At 33.4% G+C, this 19,947-nt stretch overlaps 3 protein-coding genes across 8 annotated transcripts in view; 1 reads left to right on the top strand and 2 right to left on the bottom strand.

Annotated features, from left to right (window-relative positions):
* Positions 1-464: 464 nt before the first annotated feature.
* On the bottom strand, positions 465-4,707 carry LOC123671478 (MYG1 protein). The gene is made up of 6 exons (XM_045605345.1): positions 4,448-4,707; positions 4,231-4,390; positions 3,988-4,127; positions 3,595-3,928; positions 1,014-1,255; positions 465-697 (listed from the first exon to the last, which is right to left on the bottom strand). Exons 1-6 carry the CDS (start codon positions 4,516-4,518, stop codon positions 520-522), a joined length of 1,125 nt encoding a protein of 374 aa, XP_045461301.1. The 5' UTR covers positions 4,519-4,707; the 3' UTR covers positions 465-519.
* A 1,062-nt stretch (positions 4,708-5,769) lies between these two features.
* On the top strand, positions 5,770-6,653 carry LOC123671479 (1,2-dihydroxy-3-keto-5-methylthiopentene dioxygenase). The gene is made up of 3 exons (XM_045605346.1): positions 5,770-5,969; positions 6,052-6,351; positions 6,413-6,653. The coding sequence occupies exons 1-3, from the start codon at positions 5,847-5,849 to the stop codon at positions 6,545-6,547; spliced, it is 558 nt and encodes a 185-aa protein (XP_045461302.1). The 5' UTR covers positions 5,770-5,846; the 3' UTR covers positions 6,548-6,653.
* Positions 6,654-9,634: 2,981 nt separating this feature from the next.
* LOC123671480 (NADPH oxidase 5) overlaps positions 9,635-19,947 on the bottom strand; it is a 187,211-nt gene continuing 176,898 nt past the window's right edge. For 5 of the 6 annotated variants that reach the window (XM_045605351.1, XM_045605348.1, XM_045605347.1 and 2 more), the window contains exons 14-19: positions 19,130-19,356; positions 18,946-19,073; positions 18,815-18,886; positions 16,478-16,687; positions 14,798-15,001; positions 9,635-9,968 (exon numbers count right to left, since the gene is read on the bottom strand). In XM_045605351.1, the coding sequence (XP_045461307.1) occupies positions 9,771-9,968; positions 14,798-15,001; positions 16,478-16,687; positions 18,815-18,886; positions 18,946-19,073; positions 19,130-19,356 (1,039 nt within the window). In that variant the 3' untranslated portion in view covers positions 9,635-9,770. The remainder of the gene's footprint in view (positions 9,969-14,797; positions 15,002-16,477; positions 16,688-18,814; positions 18,887-18,945; positions 19,074-19,129; positions 19,357-19,947) is intronic. The other variant, XM_045605349.1, reaches the window with a different exon arrangement.

Raw genomic sequence — 19,947 nt, forward strand, 5'->3', positions numbered from 1 at the left:
TCTGTACCTTTTGAACATAATAGTTTTTGTCTTGTGTGAATCCGCTAATTAATTCTTCTAATCTATAATGTGTTTGAGATGGAATTTCATGGGTTCAAAACATTTCTCATTTGATACACAATTGTACTGAATTTCTGTTCATGTTTAAATTCGAGTGGCACCTAACAAAAATCTAGAAGGATAGGCTTAAACATGTGAGCAATGATATTATGAACTAATTCAGAAACAATTTTGACGTTGACAGATTCAGTTCATGTATTATTTGAACCGTAGTTATCTCAATTAGATTTTTTGTTATACTTATAGTTATTTTCTCTTAAGTTATTTATCAATAATTGGCTCAAAATAGTGCGTCTATTTCTGTATGAAATTTAAAAAAAAATAACTCATAGTATTATGAATAATTTATAAGTATTTATAGCAGGTGAACCTTGTCTTTAGATAGGAATTAATTAAAAGATATCAACTGTTGAGAACCTTTAATTCACCGAATTAATTAAACTTAATTCTAATTATAGATTACTCCTTATCGGCAGTAGATGCATTCAAGCTCCTGACGGCCATTTCAAGAGCTCCTTCTTTAGTTTTGTTACCTCCAATAAAACCAGTAGAATGACAAAAAACACATCCTTCAATACCTGACAATACTGATAAATCTTCATCTCTTACACCTCTCCAACTTCTATGAAGAAAAACTCTGAAAAAATACTTAATTAAGATTGATTTCAACCAAAAAATCTCAAATACAATGCAAAATTCCATGAAAGTATTAAATTTCTCAGGTCCTGAATAAATTTACAATTTTAAAGATATACCGTAATAAATCATAGAAAAGCTCTTTCATTTTATTTAACATTTTTCAATTAAAATATGAACAGAGGTGGAATAAAGTAATTTCAAGGAAATTTGAATACTATTTAATGAAATCGAATTGAATGTTACCAGAAGATATGTATATACTCTTCATACAACATAAACAATGATTATCACTAAGTGAAACGATTAGACTATACCTGCAAATAAAACTGTCAGGTTGTACTGGAATCCCTTGCACTCTCCAACTCCCAGATATATCACTGAAAATTACAAATTTCAATTCCCCTTCAATTCCAAGCTCTTCTTCAACTGCATATAAGTGATCTTTCCAAGAACACCTTTCCTCTAGAAGAAATATTTCCCCAGAAGGATGTACTTCATGCCTTCCTTTGATAGATTTTTTAACTATTTCCCTAGCTGGCCACCATACTGTTGCTGCCTTTAATAATAATACTATTACTTTCCCAAAATTTGCTGTACAAAACAAAAACAAGAAATCCATCTAACTTATAAACATTGAGAACGAGTTATCCCAATTATAAAAATTGCGAGGGGGTAACCACTTCCGAAATCGATGTAATTCTGAAACACGAAATCCCGAAATCATCATCCGAAATCCCGAAATCGCCACCGAAATCACGAAATCATCTCCGAAATCCCGAAATCGCTACCGAAATCACGAAATCGCTACCGAAATCACGAAATCGCTGTCGAAATCCCGCAATCGCTGTCGAAATCTCGCAATCGCCGCGCCGTCGAAATCACATTTCTCGCAATCAATGGAGTGTGCGCAGTGGCTAAGGCACTGACGTTTGTTATGTTACATATTCAGAGGTTAGGTAACAGTTTTAGCACGATTTTCTTTTCTTGAGTTAATCAAGTGGAAGTATTTGGAAGAGTGTGTACCTATAGACGAGGAAAAAGGCAAATTTGAAATTTATGATTTCAATGAGCTCTGATAGAGATGCTGATGAAGAAATTGTTTTGGATTTCGAAACTAAGCGGTCATTGAATTTGACGATACAAAGGAGATCGGGGTCGAGCTGAATATACAGGGTGTCCCGGAAGTAATTGTACATACTCTTATTAAAAAAAAAAAGAATTGAATAAATATAAGAGGTAGAGTAGGGCTAGGTGAGTACGGATCGACGGAAAAAAATCAATTTCTGTCTTTCCTTGGAAAGCACATGGGGATTTTCATATTCATGGAAATAATGAAATCAAAATAATAACCAAACTTGTCGGTGGAATTTATAGAAATTTGGGATGTTATTGACACATACCGAGATTGAGTCAGAGATATTAATTACTTCAATATCCCATTTAAAGTGTTCAGGTTAAAAATATTACTTTGTATTTCGAATTTGAAATGAATCGAAATGAATTGTTTAGATTTTCAAAAAGAGCATAAATTTTTGCTTTAATATACGGTATCATTCAAAGTTGTCACATCTAACATTCTTTTTTTATGAACTTTTGAAATTGGAAAAAGTTCGAAAAATTTGATTTATTCAGGATAGAGGTATCTCGTGAAAATCGCGAATGAATATAAAATCTTCTCAAAACACAGTGAACGTCTATAAGATGGTAAGAATATGCTAATATATGAAATAATTCATTCACAACAATAAAAAACAGGAAAAAAATATGCTCAAAGACGAATTATGAATTCCTCGGAAAAATTTTGTGGTCATTTTCTATGCTGAAAACATACTGAGAATTGAAATTTGAAATATGTAGTTATCAGTTATTTGTTGGGATCTCGGTGGTGATTCAAATATTGCTATGAAATTTACGAATTATCAAAATTACCAATTTGACAAATAGAGCATTTGCTATAATATTGTTTTTGTTAGGAGTTGAAAATCTAAAATTTTGTATTATTTGTTCAACATTTCCAAAGATGCAATATTTTTTTATAAATAAAATTAATTTTACGGCATTCAAACAATTTTTAAATTTGGAAAAAAGTACCTCCTCCAGCGGGACTCGAACCACAACCTCCGAATAACTAGTTCGAGTTTGAGTTGGGAGGTTCTGGGTTCGAGTCCCGCTCGAGGATGTAATTTTTCTGAATTGAAAAATTGTCTGAATGCCGTGAAATTAAGTTCATTTATCAAAACACAGACATTAAACGATTATTCACGTATTTTTAATAAAGAAATCATCCAAAATCGCCCGAAATCCTCCGAAATCCCCGAAATTCTCCGAAATCCCCGAAATCCCTCGAAATCCTCCGAAATCCCCCGAAATCTTCATGATTTCCGAAATCGGTGTATCTTTTTCACGGAGTGATTACCCCCTCGAAAAATTGCTTTATCAGATAAATATTATAATTCACAAAATTAAATCATTGACTTCTATAGAGAAATAAAAACTATTCTTAATGAAAATCAAATTTACATCCTTAGAGAGGGTGGTATAATATCAGGAGCATTCTGATCAGTTCTCTGTAGATGTTATATGATTTATAATGTCATCATCGTAAGTTCTCGGATTATAACAAAACAAAATTTCAATATTAACAGAATTCCAGTCGGAATGTCAACATTAATCAACTTAACTGCAGTATTAGTTAGTATCTAGATCTTTCTATTTGATAGTTATCGTGTTTACAGAAGAGCAAGAAGTGAATTTAGGGACAGATTCATTGTAAGTGAGTTGAATATTATCATTTTGAACTGTTTCTAGCTCAAAATTAATGTGTAAAGGAAATCGAGGGGATTATTCAAAGTACAAAGAAAATGATAACGGACATCCTTCAAAGAAATTAATTACCTCTAATATACATTCTTCAAATTCAGCTCCAACATAAGCCATAGCCTTTTGAAACAAATTGTCTATATTTGAGCTCCTTTCAGGTTCATTCCATTTGGGATTTAACCTTCCAACTCTAGAACTTAAATTAGTATTGATTCTATATAAAGGTTTTCCCTCAGGATACATAGCTACACCATTATCAATAGCATCCATTTCTTCAACAAAAATATCATAAACATAAGCAAACAGATTTATCAGTGAAGCTGAATCTAAGCTTATATCATGAGAATTGCATATTTCTGATATAACGTCTAAACCATAATGAGCATAGACCAAGCCAGCTGAACTCAATCTGAAAATATTCATAACGTAAAAAGAGAATATACATTAAGAATTATTGAAAGTATTTACTTAATGAACTTATTTTTTACTAAATCTGGCCTAATGGATGATAACGTTTCAACAAAATTTCTTTGGTGATGATCAAATCGACATTTCACAGGATCATATACTGCACCCACATCAACCACTATGTCACAAGTAGATAGAATCTGTAATGAGTATAGAGTATATGTATAAAGAATGAAATTAATATGACGTGTTATATTATTTTACTGGCATTCATATAACATTTTGAAAAAAAATTAAACATACTGCCTCATCTCTAGTTCTCACAATATCAGCATCTTTATACAAGGGTAATTTCTTCAACATATAGCACGCTAAAACTTCGTCACAGTGGAATACACCGTTATGAGTTCCAATTTTCTTAGCCATTTTTAAGCTTTTATTATTTGATGCCATAATGCTAAAGCTGGAAATTTTTTATAAACATTACATCTATTCATTACTTATTAAAGCCATAGCATACCCTTGCCACACATCCTCCAGAACCTTCACCAAAGAACAAGATCTTTTAAGAAGGTTATTGTTGAAAGCCATTCGTAATTTGAGGTTATACTCGATAAATATATGCGCATATCAAATATTTTAAAATTCAGGTGAATTATTAATAATTATAAATCGCAAAGGAAATTGTAATTCATTGATAATAATCATTAATATAATGTTAGAATCATTTCATTCCTTGTGAAACACCTATTGAGTGAATAGTTCAAATAGGAGCTATTTGAACTAATTGCACTTAATTGAAAGTGAACTATTTTGATATTACCGAGATTCCGCCTCAAGACATGAATTGTCCTCAATATTAAGAGCAATAAAATACGCGGAGATGCCCTGTTGTTATTATAGCAACATTAGTCTTTGCAAATGTGTCTCATTGCTTACGCAGTTTTTCTCGCCATAAGAGTAGAGCCGGCATCGGGATTTATTTTTATTTATTTATTTATTTATTCAGTTTCGGGATACAAACAGGAATACTCCCAGAAAAGTATCCTCTAATACATAATACACAAAAATTATTTTAACAACATCCTATGGTGTACATATGTGGCAACATAACATAAAATAATAAAATAATCACTGAAAGAAAATTTCTCTGATACTCCGCTTAAATGATTTCAAATTTACATTAAATGGGTCTAATTCATTACAATATTGATTAAATAAACTACACATTCTCACGATAGGCGAATTCCTGCCAAGATTCGTATTGAATCTACTGTGAACAAGTAATTTTTTATTCCTAAATGTTCTCGTAGACGTAGGAACGTGATAAAGTATCATGGAAATCAAGTCGGGTGAATCATAAAAGTTATTCACGGTTTTGAAGAGGAAAATCAGATCCGATTTTATCCTTCGGTGCTCTAATGGTTCAATATGATAATGAGATCTTATTTGGTTTATACCTGTAGTGATGTAAATACCAGTCATTTTGTAATGTAAGAATCTAATAAATCTATTTTGCAATCTCTCTAACCTTTGCTTATGCACAGTATAATAAGGATTCCATATAATACTGGCAAAATTGATTCTGCTGTGAATAAAAGAAAAATATATTGCTTTCATAGCTGACTCGTTGTTAAAATCCCTACAAATCCTACAAAGGAAACCCAAAGACCTACCGGCAGAAGCAATGAGAGTATCGATGTGAGCACCGAATGACAGTTTTGAGTCGAAAATCACCCCCAAATCTCTAATCTGATCCACCTTCTTCATAGTAGTTCTAATGAATCTCTGAATAGTTCTTATGACAATAAATTACTATTGATATCTTAGAATATAGATAGATAGATTATTAATGTTCTAAGATTGATATCAGCATCTTTTAATATCAGTTTTGAACAATTTTTCGCATTCACTGAAAAATGGTGAGAGCTTGGTATATGGACAATAATATTTCAGATCAGCGTGAGGAAAATCATAGAATTCCTCAGAAATTTATTTCACTCAAAGAGCTTTATAATATTTCAGGAGTGGAGTATTACAAGGTAAAATAAAGAGTTTTAGCAATTTGTATTATTTTATATATATATATTATTATATTATTTTGGTATACCCACATTTTTCCAGGTAAATATTGATTCTTACTCTTCAGATGAACTACTTGAAGATTTGAAAAAGGAAAGAGGTTACACCTACGAAGATGAAATTACCTGTTCTAAAGATTGTTTGCAAAATTATGAAGAGAAATTAAAAAGTTTTTTTCGAGAACACTTGCACACTGATGAAGAAATACGTTTAGTTATTGATGGTTCAGGTTATTTTGATGTTAGGGATAGAAATGATGAATGGGTTCGTATCGAAGTAGTAGCAGGAGACTTGATTATAATTCCTAGTGGAATCTATCATCGGTTTACTTTGGATACAAAGGTAACTTAACGAAGGTTTGAAAGACGTTAATTTAGTTGATCAACTCATTACTGTTATTCAGAATTATATCCGTGCCAAGAGGCTATTTATTGGTGAACCTAAATGGACTCCTTACAATAGACCTGTTGAAGATATGGATTGTCGTAAGGAATATATTCGGAAATTGGAAAATGGTGAATTTAACTTTGTTCAATAATCCCATTGAGTGAAATATGTTTTCCACAGAATGATAAATATTTTTATATATGTAGTTACATTTTACATTTGATATTTTATATGAGCAATATATAATTGTTATCAAATGATTATTATTATTGATATATCATAATGATTACTGGTGCAGCATATTATAACAGATGATGATATGAAGATTTTTCATGAATCTTAGTTCATCAATCTGTCTTATAATTTATCTATTTTTCTAGTTTTACATTAAAGTTAGGTTTTGTTACGCACGGAAAATAACTTTTTTTATTTGTGCGTAAAATGTTTCTTAAAACTCTTGTTATATTGTAATATTTCATTATCTGACAAATGTAGCAATGAAACAAATAATCATTTGTATAATTTCCCGCTTTTTCTCACGGCTGGGAAGCATTGAGAAGAAAAATTGGGAAATCTATAGGTATTTGCTCCCTTTCAGATGTCAATTGTCGTCTCCTTGGACGGGGCAAGCAAATATTCAATTATCGGATTCCTAGGCAAGAAATTCTACGGCCAGTAATTGTTGAAATTTATTAAACATTATTTTGAGTACCTACATCTAACGCCATCTGTTTATGTTCATGTTAAACACCCATGTTGGGTAAACTCAATTGAGCTTGTTGAACTCATTTGATTCATTCTACCTAGTGTTATTCATCCTAAATGAATTCGTTACAATAGGTTATGGGCTCAGAGTAGGGCACAAGCAAAGTTAGTGCTTACCATCGACCCGGGACCCCTCAATATATGTTCATACTTATACGACAAACGAAGACAGCGACGACTTTATGGAAAACTCTAAAAACGATGTATGCTGATACAGGCTATATAAGAAAAATTAATTTAATATCATTTCGTCTAATCTTGAGAGCTGTGAAAGCATGGAATCGTATGTTACTCAAGTTGTTGAAACTGTTCAAAAACTTAGGAAGACAGGTTTTTTCATTGATGAAAAATGGATTAGTTCATTGCTGTTGGCTGGGCTGACAGAAAAATATGAACCGATGATAATGGCAATTGAACAAGGTGGCATGTCAATAACCACAGAAACCATCAAAAGCAAGCCATTAAACATGACATTGAAGATACTGTGAGATCAAGTGTTTCAGCATTTGCATTTAAAAAAAGGCCAAGAAAATAAACTTTCAAATGGCCAACCAAAAAAAAAACAAAGACAGTAGAAAAAACAATTTCAACATGTAAAATATTATCGATGTAAATGTTTTGGTCATTTTATGAACAAACATAGATAAGTAGATATGAACAAATGTTCCAAGGGGAATAAGGGAACAAATGATAATTCAAAATCAGATGAAAACAAGAAATATGTTTGTGCGTTCAGTAATTGTAGGATTACCAATATTAACGGTGAAGTAGTTGCCATTGCCAATTCTACCCAGAATGTTTTCAAGTTAATATGGCGTTCATCTTTACAATGGTGAAATACTGTAGTACGATCATCACAAGAACACTTAACAGTATCGAATGAAATATGGCACCGAAGATTAGCATATTTGAATTTACAAGATCTAATGGCGATGCAAAACCACAATTCAGTGGAAGGTTTACACATAAAACGAAGTAATTGCCCAGGAAAATTTTGCCAGATTTGTTATGAAGGTAAACACGCAAAATTATCTTTTAAGCACTAGCTAATTAGATCTCTGGCAAAGGCCAGAGATCTAATTAATCTAATCCAGTGCAGGTAATACACACTGATCTGTGTGGAGTGTGGACTGATGGAACAAGTCTCTATTGGAGGATTGTGATACTCCATTCTATTCAAAGACGATTATAGTAGGTGTACCCACGTCTATTTCCTAAAGACAAAGGACGAAGTATTTAAATATTTCAAGGAATACAAGCAACTGTCGGAAATCAAACAAGCAGAAGTATAAAACCCCATTCAAACTCTGGTATGGTATAAAGCCAGATATTAATCACCTCAGAATATTCAGCAGTGAGTGTATGGTTCATGTTTCAGAAATGAAATGTGATATGATATCTAAAACAATGATACTAGATGCATTTGGAGATAACGTTGAAGGATATAGATTATATAATGCTACTGTCAACAGAATTATAACCAGTCCTGATGTGATTATACCTGAAAAAAAACCTAAAGAAGAGAGTCAGAATACCAAACAAGAGATTGGAAGTTACGTCACCTACGTTTGCAAAAGTGAAACTGATATAGATGATATACCAATAAGCGTCAAAGAAGCCCTATCAAAACCAGATAAGCACAGATGGAACCAAGCTATGATCGAAGAAATGTATTCATTCGAAGAAAACGACACCTGGGAATTGGTGGATGCGCAGATTGGGGATACAATAAACTGAATCGGAAATCTTTTACGGGCTTCGCTTATAAGCTAGCGGTTGTAGCCATTTCCTGGAAATGTTTCAAATAAAAGAGACCTGCACTGAGCAGCACTGAAGCCGAAAATATGGCGATGAGTGATACTGCCAAAGAAACGATATGTTCAAGGAAATTGTATTAAGATTTGAATGAAGGTCTGGATTCGTTCAAATTATTCATTGACAATCAATCTGCTCAAAAATTAGCATTGAAAGGAGTTGAAGGATAATGAAGAAATATTTAGAGATGTTTTAACTCCAAAGCAGATAGCTAATTTGGTTGTATTAAGGCTTCCAAAAATCAACGCGGGAAATGCGAATATTCGTTACGCATCTGGTCCTGGATCCTACTAATTCATTATTGATTGATAGTTTGGTAATCGGTAGTACCTACCGATAACCAAAATTATAAAAAAAATTGATTAATATTAATTAATTATTAATAAAAAAAAATTATGATATATTCGCATTTGCTGCGTTGGTTTGTGGGGTTACGGCCCCGTATGATCTTTTGGGATCCTCCTTAACTTCTTACAAGCTGTTTCGCCATAAATAAAAGTAGTAATGTTACTAATGTGATCACTATAATTAGATACGTTCATATCCCAGAAATATTATCCTCCTTAAATATTGCAGTTCACAAGATATAGATTATTCTGCAGCTGGTGAATTTTTTGAGAATTTATCAACTAGAAGAATACGCAATAAAATGAATATACACAATTATATGAACTTTTTATTTCCTTATCGATAAATATGACACAAAATATTTTACAATAAAAATCACTCGATTCAGATATACAGATAAATACATTCATTTATTCAATATACATGTCAGGCATTCACAATTACACTTAAAAAACTTCTTTTCTGAAACTAAATCCATACTGGTGACACTTTACCCTTAAAACTCTAGCCAACTGAGCAGGACCACAGTAAAATACAGTAACTTTTCCTTTCTTCTGATCTAAAATTTGTTTGAATACCTTATCCCAGTTTGGTCGACCCGCGTTTGTTCTTGTTTTGAGACCGGTGATCAAATCTCTCTTTTCCTGAAAATAAAAACGTCCATTTATTCTATGAAAAAATGGTAGAATTGGCAACACTAGTTATGGGGCACATTTACTTTGATATCAGAATTCCTTTCTTTTTTTTTAAGAATCTAATGTTTCTTGAAGTTTTTCACATTTCGAACCGAAACAATGCAACGTTTAGGAAAAAATAATTTCCATATTGGACGTCGGAAAACGAAATACAGCGTGTTTTTGAACATTTTTTTTAAGAGAATGGGGGCCAAACGGTACGTCCTAGAAAAAAAAAATCATATGGAGTACTCCCCCTAGAATCAGTATATTATTCAGGGTAGATCCTTTCAAAACATCTCACCATACAGGGTGTCCGAAAACAATCTTTTTTCTCGACATATACCCAGTGGCAGATTTACCAACGAGATCCAAGGAGCGGAGACCCTTTGGCGAGAGGAGCGTTCTATGGATAAATTGTCTCGAATGTTAATTGAATATTGCGATTTGTCTTTTTGGCATAGATAAAAAAGGTGTATCGTTTTTCATCGTTGCCAAAAACCTTTCTAGCACAAAATAAAGTAGCCCATGTTTTCGTTGTTAAGAGGGAACACCACCACGTGGCTGTTCGAAACGAATTTTTTTCTTACAAATTGAGGGAATCTATCGATTCCCTCGAAAATATAAGTCCGAAAGTTGAATTTCGAACGGAAATCCTATTGACGGGAGAATTCGGTGTAACAACTTAGAATTAGCAAAGCCACACCCCTAAGGGATCCGTAGAAAGGCGTTGCGAACGGTCGAATCTAAGCCCCGGTGCACACATCCGACTTTTGCAGTTGCGACACCGTTGCGGTGTCGTACGCTAGTGTGCATGTTACCATTTGATTATTTGTAGTTTGTACCACAGCTCGCATGATGGCAGTTACGACGCCGCAACGGCACGGCGGGTAGTGTGCATGCTCCCATTTGATTCTTTGTACCACAGACCGCAAGTACGACACAGCAACGGTGTCGTGACTGCAAAAGTCGGATGTGTGCACCGGGGCCAAAACAGCCTGAATGCCCATAAAACCCGGCATTTCAGGGCGAATAAGGGAATAGAGTTCAGACAAGTCTACTAGAAACTACAACTTCCACATATGTTCAACACTTGCACCGACAACAAAAAGATAAAAGATTTTCACATCTGTTCACGACCGGCGAAAAACTACCTGCGACCGAGCCGCAACATCCCAAGTGTCCAGCGACCCTAAGAATCGATTAGACAAATTATAATCTTCTTCAACTCTTTTAGTGGGTTGAAATAAATTGAATACGTATTTTTATCCAGTTCTTTTAATTCCCTAAATTATCCTTGGCCGTGATTTACACTAGTCACAGTATAAGGACCACAACCCACAAAATCACCGATTTCTATGGTGTTTTCACATAATTTCCTCAAACAAAAATCTACATGGAGAAAAGTGAATATTTTTAATTTGGGAATGAAAAATAAATTCGGTAACTTTTCGTTTTTCACAAAAAAATTCATATTGATATTTCTCACAACTAACTGTAATTTGATTGAAAAAATATTCTTGACAAATATCCCGAAGGTTTTTGATGGTTTGAAACGTAACAAAATAATTCACCAAAAGCACATGTACAGGGTGGGCAAATAAGTGAGGTAAGCGGCTATATCTCAGGATCCACTCATCGTAGAGACTTGCGGTAAAAAATTTTACTACTAAAGTGAACAAGAGAACACACTGGAAATTGTTTCGAAGTTCATACCTCTACCGCAAGGGGGCGTAATAGCTACCGCCGAGTAGAAAATTTAATTTTACTCGAAAATGTTTCATATAAAGATGAAGAAAAAATATCATCACAGTAATCCTTGCAAAATTCTCTATCTTTTTAAATTGTCACTTTCGATTTTACGACATCAAATAAGGGTAGGTGAAAGGGAGAAATCTGACTGATTGAAACGCCTGTAACTTCAGTTTGCCTCAACATTTTTGAGCAAATTAGATCTCGTCTGAAAGATAATATCTTGTTGATTGAGGACAAAATATACTCATGATAAATTTGTTTTTGCTGCTTTCGATAGGGGGCGCTAAGTCAGAAGTTCATTGTTTTGTTCATTTTACTACGAAATTTCAAATGTAATGATAGAATTTTCTTAAAAGAAATAGAAATTCCATCAAATTTGCATGAAAAACCCTGTCGGTCGCAAAGCGATAATTTCAGGCGTTATGAAGTTTTGGCCGAAAGAAGATATTCTTCAACTGATGCACTGCGAAAAACCAAATTGTGTCTTTAGGTTCTGACAGAAACAGAAATTCCATCAAATTTGCATGAAAAAACCAAAAGGTCGCAAAGCGATAACTTCAGGCGTTCTGGAGTTATGGCCGAAAGAAGACACAATTTAGTTTTTCAGTGCATCAGATGAAGAATATCTTTTTTCGGCCATAACTCCAGAATGCCTGAAGCTATTGCTTTGCGACCTTTTGGTTTTTTCATGCAAATTTGATGGAATTTCTATTTCTGTCAGAACCTGAAGACACAATTTGGTTTTTCGCAGTGCATCAGTTCAAGAATATCTTCTTTCGGCCAAAACTTCAGAACGCCTGAAATGATCGCTTTGCAACCGACAGGTTTTTTCATGCAAATTTGATGGAATTTCTATTTCTGTTAAGAAAATCCTATCATTACATTTGAAATTTCGTAGTAAAATGATCAAAACAATGAACTTCTGACTTAGCGCCCCCTATCGAAAGCAGCAAAAACAAATTTATCATGAGTATATTTTGTCCAAAATCAACAAGATATTATCTTTCAGACGAGATCTAATTTGCTCAAAAATGTTGAGGCAAACTGAAGTTACAGGCGTTTCAATCAGTCAGATTTTTCCCTTTCACCTACCCTCATTTGATGTCGTAAAATCAAAAGTGATAATTTAAAAAGATAGAGAATTTTCCAAGGATTACTGTGATTACATTTTTTCTTCAACTTCATATGGAACATTTTCGAGTAAAATTCATTTTTCTACTCGACGGTAGCTATTACGCCCCCTTGCGGTAGAGGTATGAACTTCAAAACAATTTCTAGTGTGTTCTCTTGTTCACTTTTTTGGTAAAATTTTTTTTCGGCAACCGTCCGGGAAGTGCTCACTTCCCGGACGCTTTTTCTCTGAGAAAGTAGCATTTCCCGGCCTAGTCCGGAAAGTACGTACTTCCCGGACTAGGCCGGAAAAGAATCATAGAATCCATAACAACCGAGATAACGGCTGACAGTTCATATGAAATTAGTTGTCAAAAATTTGCATGTTTTTTGATCGCAATCGCAATAAAATATGGAAAGCAACAGCGATAGTGTTATTTTACATGGTTGCCGAAAAAATATTGTACGCAACACGCCCGAAAATAGTTTTTTTGGACTCACAGACTTCCAGGACGAGCGTAAGCGAGTCCTGGAATTTTGTCTATTCGTCCAAAAAAACCCTATTTTCCGGACTTGTTACGTAAATTACTATTACCGCAAGTCTCTACGATGAGTGGATCCTGAGATATAGCCGCTTACCTCGCTTATTTGCCCACCCTGTACACGGATATTTTCACCTTGCATTGATATTCAAAAATACTAGTTCGTTGCTATGTGATTTTTATCATATGAATTAATATGACTGATTGAATTTTTTTGAGGAAATAGTCAACATTATTCGAGACAATAATACTCATGGTCCAGTAGTACAGTGCAACAATCAAAACATCTGCGTGATACGATATCGAATAAACGAGTGTTTTTTGTTTCAATGTCTAAGTGAGGATCACCACACTACGGCTTCAAAAATGTTAATATCCAATAATACTCTCTCTCCAACCGTGACATGGGTTATAAGACCACATCGCCATCGGTTGGAAATAAATGAAACAGTTTTATGCAATTGTATGCGATGAATTCACTCGAGACAATGAATGTCTCAAATAATTTCCTCTGTATAAATGAGTACCTAGGTTCTCTTTCGTTGTCGAAAATAAAGTTAAATCATCGAAAGTAAAAAACATGAAACAAAACAAAAATAAATTCTGAAGAATTCTAAATCGAGTTCGACACATTTAAATTAAATGTTCAAATAATCCCCCTTACTGAGCGGAACAATAGCCAAATCTATAATATCTCTGAGCAGATTCGGCGTAGTTGGTATTTTGCTACAATGTTGGATCATTTTGAATCTTAACTAATTAATAGTCATCGCTCTACTAATCTATTACCACTATTCCCAATTCTTCAGATATATATAAAAAAAAAAAATTATATCATTAGGAGATAAATCTGGTTATCTGGGGGGCCCATTCGGTTATTCCATTTGTAGAGAAGACGCAGTCCGAAAAAGTCGTTTCATTTTGTCCTTATAAAGAATTTCTTGATTTATTTGAACCTTAATATACGCAATCATACCTTTTCTGAATAAAAATTAAAAAAATGTAAACAAAAAAATTATGAAATTTTTTTTGTCGCGACGTTTACTCTATTTTTCGAAAATACTCAATGAATTGAGTGAATTGGGGATCAAAGAAAAACTGTCATGAGGATGACGTATAAAGCTAAAGCTAGAAAAAGATAAACTTTCATTGTACTGATCTCATTCTAAAATCAAAGGGAAACAACGGAATCGCTAAGGCGATATTAAAATAATGAGAATGATCTCACATGCCACATTCAATTGGAAATTTCTATTACATTAGAAAATTCAGAAAGATAATTTAAAAATAAATGTTACATTAAATCGACTCAAAACAAAGGAGTGAGAATCACTCGATTGGTTCTTATATCAACATAGGTGTTACCAGATTGGAAATTGAACCAACAGTTACCTTTTCATGTAGAAGGTCAAGGGCCAATTGTAATCCTACAGCTTTCATGTCTGTTTTTTGTAAAGCACTTGTTATATACATGTGCATTTCTAGGAATCGTTCCATAGCTCCACCAAGCTCAGCTTGCTCGATCTCCAATTGAGAGAGCAGATTAACGAACCATTCGAAAGATCTTTGATCTCTGTTTATCCAGAAGAAATCTACCTGAAATTTTATATGAAACAGAGAATTTATCTTTATCTCGAGAAAGTATCAATATAAAAACATATTGTATAATAAATAATTAACATTTTATTAAGTAACTGCAGGGAAATAGAAAGGTATGAGAGGAAACACCAAGTAGAAGAGGAGGAATTAATAAGCATGGAGGGCAATGCGCCCTTGAAAAAGGTAAACCATAAACCAACAGGTTATGATCAGATTACACCTGAAATGTTGAAATACATCGGAGAAGAAGGTAAACATATGTTAAAAGAAATATGTCCAAGACCATGGAATACAAAGAAAATTCCTAATGACTGAAATAATGGCTGTGAACGAAGAAATTTTGGATATGCGGAATGACGTATTGTGAAGATATGATATGGAAATAAATGAATAAAGATAAAGGTTATGGTAATCAATGACAAGCGGAAGGATGGGTTGAAATTGGAAATTGATGGGGCTGAAAATGAAAGAATTAAATAGGTATTTGAAATATCTAGGAGTAATCATCGAAAATAATGTAAAACGCCAGCAAATTCTATTTCGAAATGAATAGAAAATTTGTTAGAAAAGGAGAAATAAAGGAGAAGACGAAACTGAACAGTGTTCATGTCTGTAATAAGACCTGTTAAAATGTATGGATGTGAGACGGGGAATACAACATGGAAAATGAAAGGTAAATAACAAACAGTAGAGATTAAGTTTTTGGGAGCAGTGAAGGACTCGAGGTTGGACAGAAGGAGGAATAGGGAATAGGTAATTCGATGGCATTTTCAAAAATGCCACACACATCATCTTTTTCGTTAGCACGAAAAATAAAAACAGGAGTAGAATAGTTGCAATAGCACTGATCACGAAATTGATTGATAGAAGAGGGTCAATTGAATGGCAACCACGCTCCCCAGACTTGACACATTTAGAATTTTCCTCTAGGGATATTTATAGTAGGTTGTGTACGGTACACAGCCCCGAGATGTGAAATAATTGATTGTAGGAATGCTCACAGCATGTCGATAAATTCAAGGTGAAGTTTTCCAAAACGTAACGACCGAATTTGAAAATAGGTGTAATTTTTATTACAGAATAATGAACATTTTGAAAATCTTTTATAGTGATTAATTTTTCATTATTTTCATGTTTCATCACAACTCTTGCTATGATAACTATTCTACTCTACACTACTTTTTTTTTGATTGAATGAAAAATGTGTGTATGGTTTTATCAAAAGGCAATCGATCTACCTTCAAAATTCAAATTGATTGGAACCAACCGTTTAAAATATCCACCTACGAACCATAGTTAAGCACCATTGGAATTTTTTCTTATTTTGCATGGGGCCGAGATATTAAGGATGGTACCTTTTCAAATTGACTCACATTATTTTACATATAATTCTACCCCGTCTAGAAGTTGATACAGTCAAATGCTCTAATGCTGACGGAGTTGAGATAGATATTCTAATAGATAAATATTCACCTTTCTTAAATTCATAACGCTGGCAGGTATGTCACTCGCCCAGGAAAATTTACAGTTGGGGCAGCTATGTCTTGCTTTCCAATATCTGTGCATTACAGACTGCAATATTGAAGCGAAAGGGGTCACTCCAATACCTGTCGCTACGAGAATAGCATGCTGTGCCATAAATATGTGACTTGAAGGTGCACCATAAGGTCCATCGAGGAAAATCTATTGGGAAATATTCTCATTCAGATCGATATATTTACGTATGGAATAATGTTATTTTCTATTGTATGATTCATTAATTGCAATGAGACAAAGCGAGCTCTTAATGGTCTTGATTATACTATGGTGTACTTGAAAAAAAAAAAAGAAAGCTAAATGAATTAATTACTATTTCTATTTGTTCGTTCAATGAAAGAAATGATTTTGTTGTTTAGACCAACAGATACTTCTCAGTAAATGCACTATTCTTGAAAGCAAAAAAAAAAAACTATTTAATTCTCTTGCATTAGCACAGACCTAATTTCACACTTCACCAAACCACATTTCTCTAAGGATTTTCCAATCCTGGAGAGAGGATCGACTGAGGACCTTTCAAGAAATGATGAACTAATAAATAACACCGGTCAACACGATTTTTGGGTGTAACTTCTACATGTTAAATTTTGGTTTCTCCTACGACAAAAATAAGGAAAAAAATTTTTTTTCCGATTAAAGTTTCCTTTTTTTTTTGTACTTCTAACTTTAATAAATTCACCGCAAATAAAACAAAATGAATCAACATCATTTTTACACTGTTTTGATGCCAATTTCCATCTACACACTACACAAATATAGTTGTTACAGCTGTAATAAACAAGTTAACATTCACTACTGTGCCTCTTACGAATAAATAATCTTTTGTTTATGAAATGAATTAAATCATACTTATCGTTGTAAATCAGACCAAAGCAATTTTTATGAACTAAATAGGAATATTTAAGTGTTTTTCAATGTCTAGAATCAGAATTTAAACAAGAGAACAGAAACCCAAAAAAAATATATTTTTTTTGTTGACCTGCGTAATAGATAGGTAATTGAAATATTTCCACATTTTGTCGAGAAGAAATCAACCAAGGAACCAAAATTTATTAAAAAATAAAGGTCTTTGGCAGGTTTATGCTATCCATGAGCCATGACCGTCCAAATTTTGAATATTTCTATGAATTCGACATGTTAATTCATCTTCTGAAAACTCGCTTCGTCCGTGATGTGAATCTACAGTTGGGGTAAGCGTTTAAATTTGCACAAATCTTCATTAAGTTAGTAATGGTAATGAATTCCTTTTTTTTTAAATAGTATCGATTAACTAAAAACAATGATAAGCAAAGAAAAGAAAGGAGATAACATATAAAAATAATAAAATAGTGTTTCAAAATGAATATAATATTTATATTCATTTCAATTATCGAATTGAAAATGTGATGAAAGTTTACTATATTCATTGATTCCTCTATTCAAGTCAACGGCTATGACACATGTCATAATGCCTTCAATATTATAATGCCAAAATAGTTATTTATAATACAAGTGCAGAAGGCATTGATATTCTTCCACGAGTTCAAAATTCAAAAACGAGCCACGAAGTGGCGAGTTTTAGAATGAACGAGTGGTAGAATGAGCCTTCTGTACGAGTATTATACATTATTTTCTCTAATTCATTGCATTTTCATTGAAATTAATGAAATATTTCCATAAATATAATTTAGTGATATTTGCATTGAAAAATGTTGGTTGGCAGAACTGATTTCTTTAAGGCAGATTGATGAATTGACAGATAAAGCCGTGGCGGAAAGTTCGGAGTGTCAACATAGAATAATAAAATATAACCATGAAAACTGTGCGTTTCTGATATATTCTCGCACGATTTTGTTCTACAAGATGTGGAAGAATGAACGGAATAACCACAGAATTAGAGAAATAAAATATATGTATATCTTCAGTCAGTTCAGGAATAATTGGGATCCTAGGCGGATGTGAAAATTCAGTAATAATTTAATATTATTTATTCAAATTAAAGTGTCTCGGCATCTTTGGCCATTGACACGAGATCGCATTGAGAGTAATATTACATCAATATAAATTTCGAATTTCAAAATTCAGGTTGATATTGGAAATTACATTGACTACAGTGATTTTGTAACCAGAAATAGAGACGCGACTGGACCTTCAAGGCCAACTTTGATGTCAATAATTCCTGAATGAACTATATAGTTGGTTATTCTGAGGATTATGCTCTTTCTGCGATTCGAATTAGTGAAGCTGTTATTTAGTAGTTCTCAAAAGAAGCTGTTAGTTTTGCACCTTATTTACCTCTGTACCCACACCACTATAGACAGTTTGTTGTCGTCTAGAACCATAACGGGATCTACGTATTAGTTGACCCTAATGATCAATAAAGTTATGTTTATCACTACAATTGATTTCTTTGTAATTTTTCATACCTCCAATGGCTTTCCAACAGGATAGTTCATAGGCGTTACCCTTAGAGTTGGTGTGAAAGGTACTCTTTCTACAATACCTTCCTCGGCTTGAACTTGTGGATCCAAACATTGCACCTCTTTCTGATAAGCTTGAATATTGAAAGAAAATTGAACTTTTGAACAAGTTGAATATTATTAGTCTTACCAACTGAATAGCTTATCGAATTTGAAGAATCCCTTTGCTCACAATTCTCTAGACTAGGAGTTTTGAATGCAATGATGGTTGGTTTGTTCCTCATGTATCTGAAACTCTGCGCTAGAGATTTGTTCTGCGGACTCAAATAGGCCAAGCCTAGGGATTTCATTCTTGCTCTTCTCATCTGTTGCTGGTCGAAGCCTTTTTCTGACTCAGATCTCATGTAATCTCTCAAACTGCAAATCGAAAGAAAACTTTCATAAATGATTGATGGTACAGAAAAAAATGGAGAGTCAAGAAGAGGCAAGTCAATGCGAATGGACACTGTGGGATCATCTTTAACAAATGAGTAGGTATTTTTATTGTATTTGATTCATTTATGAATCAATTGGTATCAATTTATCTACATGCGTAAAAATAAATGAACATGAACAATTCAAATATCTGTCATTGTGCATTGTGCCAGCAATTCAAGTACCTACCATCTATGAAAAAACTCGCATTGAGTTGAAGAGGAGCAAGTAAATGAAACGTGGCATATTTTAGTTCATAATGGGAGTATGATGAAGAAATTAACTTTTGGCGCATCCAGGTTCGAAAATAACCATTTTTCTTTTGATTATCTTAACCGCATTTTTGATTTCCTTAAATATTTTATGGAATAAAAGAAATATACTATAATGTAAAATTCGCAGAGTTTTAAGCTGAATGTAGTTTAACTAGGTGCCTTCAGTATGAACTTTAGAGATTAAATTGCAGTGACTATTTGCGTGCCCAAGAGGGGACATCGTGGGCTGCGCATTTCTCAGAAGAACGACACCGCTTGG

The sequence above is a fragment of the Harmonia axyridis genome, chromosome 1 (assembly GCF_914767665.1).
Source record: "Harmonia axyridis chromosome 1, icHarAxyr1.1, whole genome shotgun sequence".
NCBI lineage: Eukaryota > Metazoa > Arthropoda > Insecta > Coleoptera > Coccinellidae > Harmonia > Harmonia axyridis.

What these genes read in the sequence shown, in the direction of transcription:
- LOC123671478 (XM_045605345.1), bottom strand. Translation starts at nt 4,518, where the DNA reads ATGGCTTTCAACAATAACCTTCTTAAAAGATCTTGTTCTTTGGTGAAG. An exon ending in TGAGAACTAGAGATGAGGCA is followed by an intron (nt 4,128 to 4,230) that starts GTATGTTTAATT and finishes TACTCATTACAG; the next exon opens with ATTCTATCTACTTGTGACAT. An exon ending in GTAAAAAATAAGTTCATTAA is followed by an intron (nt 3,929 to 3,987) that starts GTAAATACTTTC and finishes GAATATTTTCAG; the next exon opens with ATTGAGTTCAGCTGGCTTGG.
- LOC123671479 (XM_045605346.1), top strand. Translation starts at nt 5,847, where the DNA reads ATGGTGAGAGCTTGGTATATGGACAATAATATTTCAGATCAGCGTGAG. An exon ending in CAGGAGTGGAGTATTACAAG is followed by an intron (nt 5,970 to 6,051) that starts GTAAAATAAAGA and finishes ACATTTTTCCAG; the next exon opens with GTAAATATTGATTCTTACTC. An exon ending in GGTTTACTTTGGATACAAAG is followed by an intron (nt 6,352 to 6,412) that starts GTAACTTAACGA and finishes ACTGTTATTCAG; the next exon opens with AATTATATCCGTGCCAAGAG.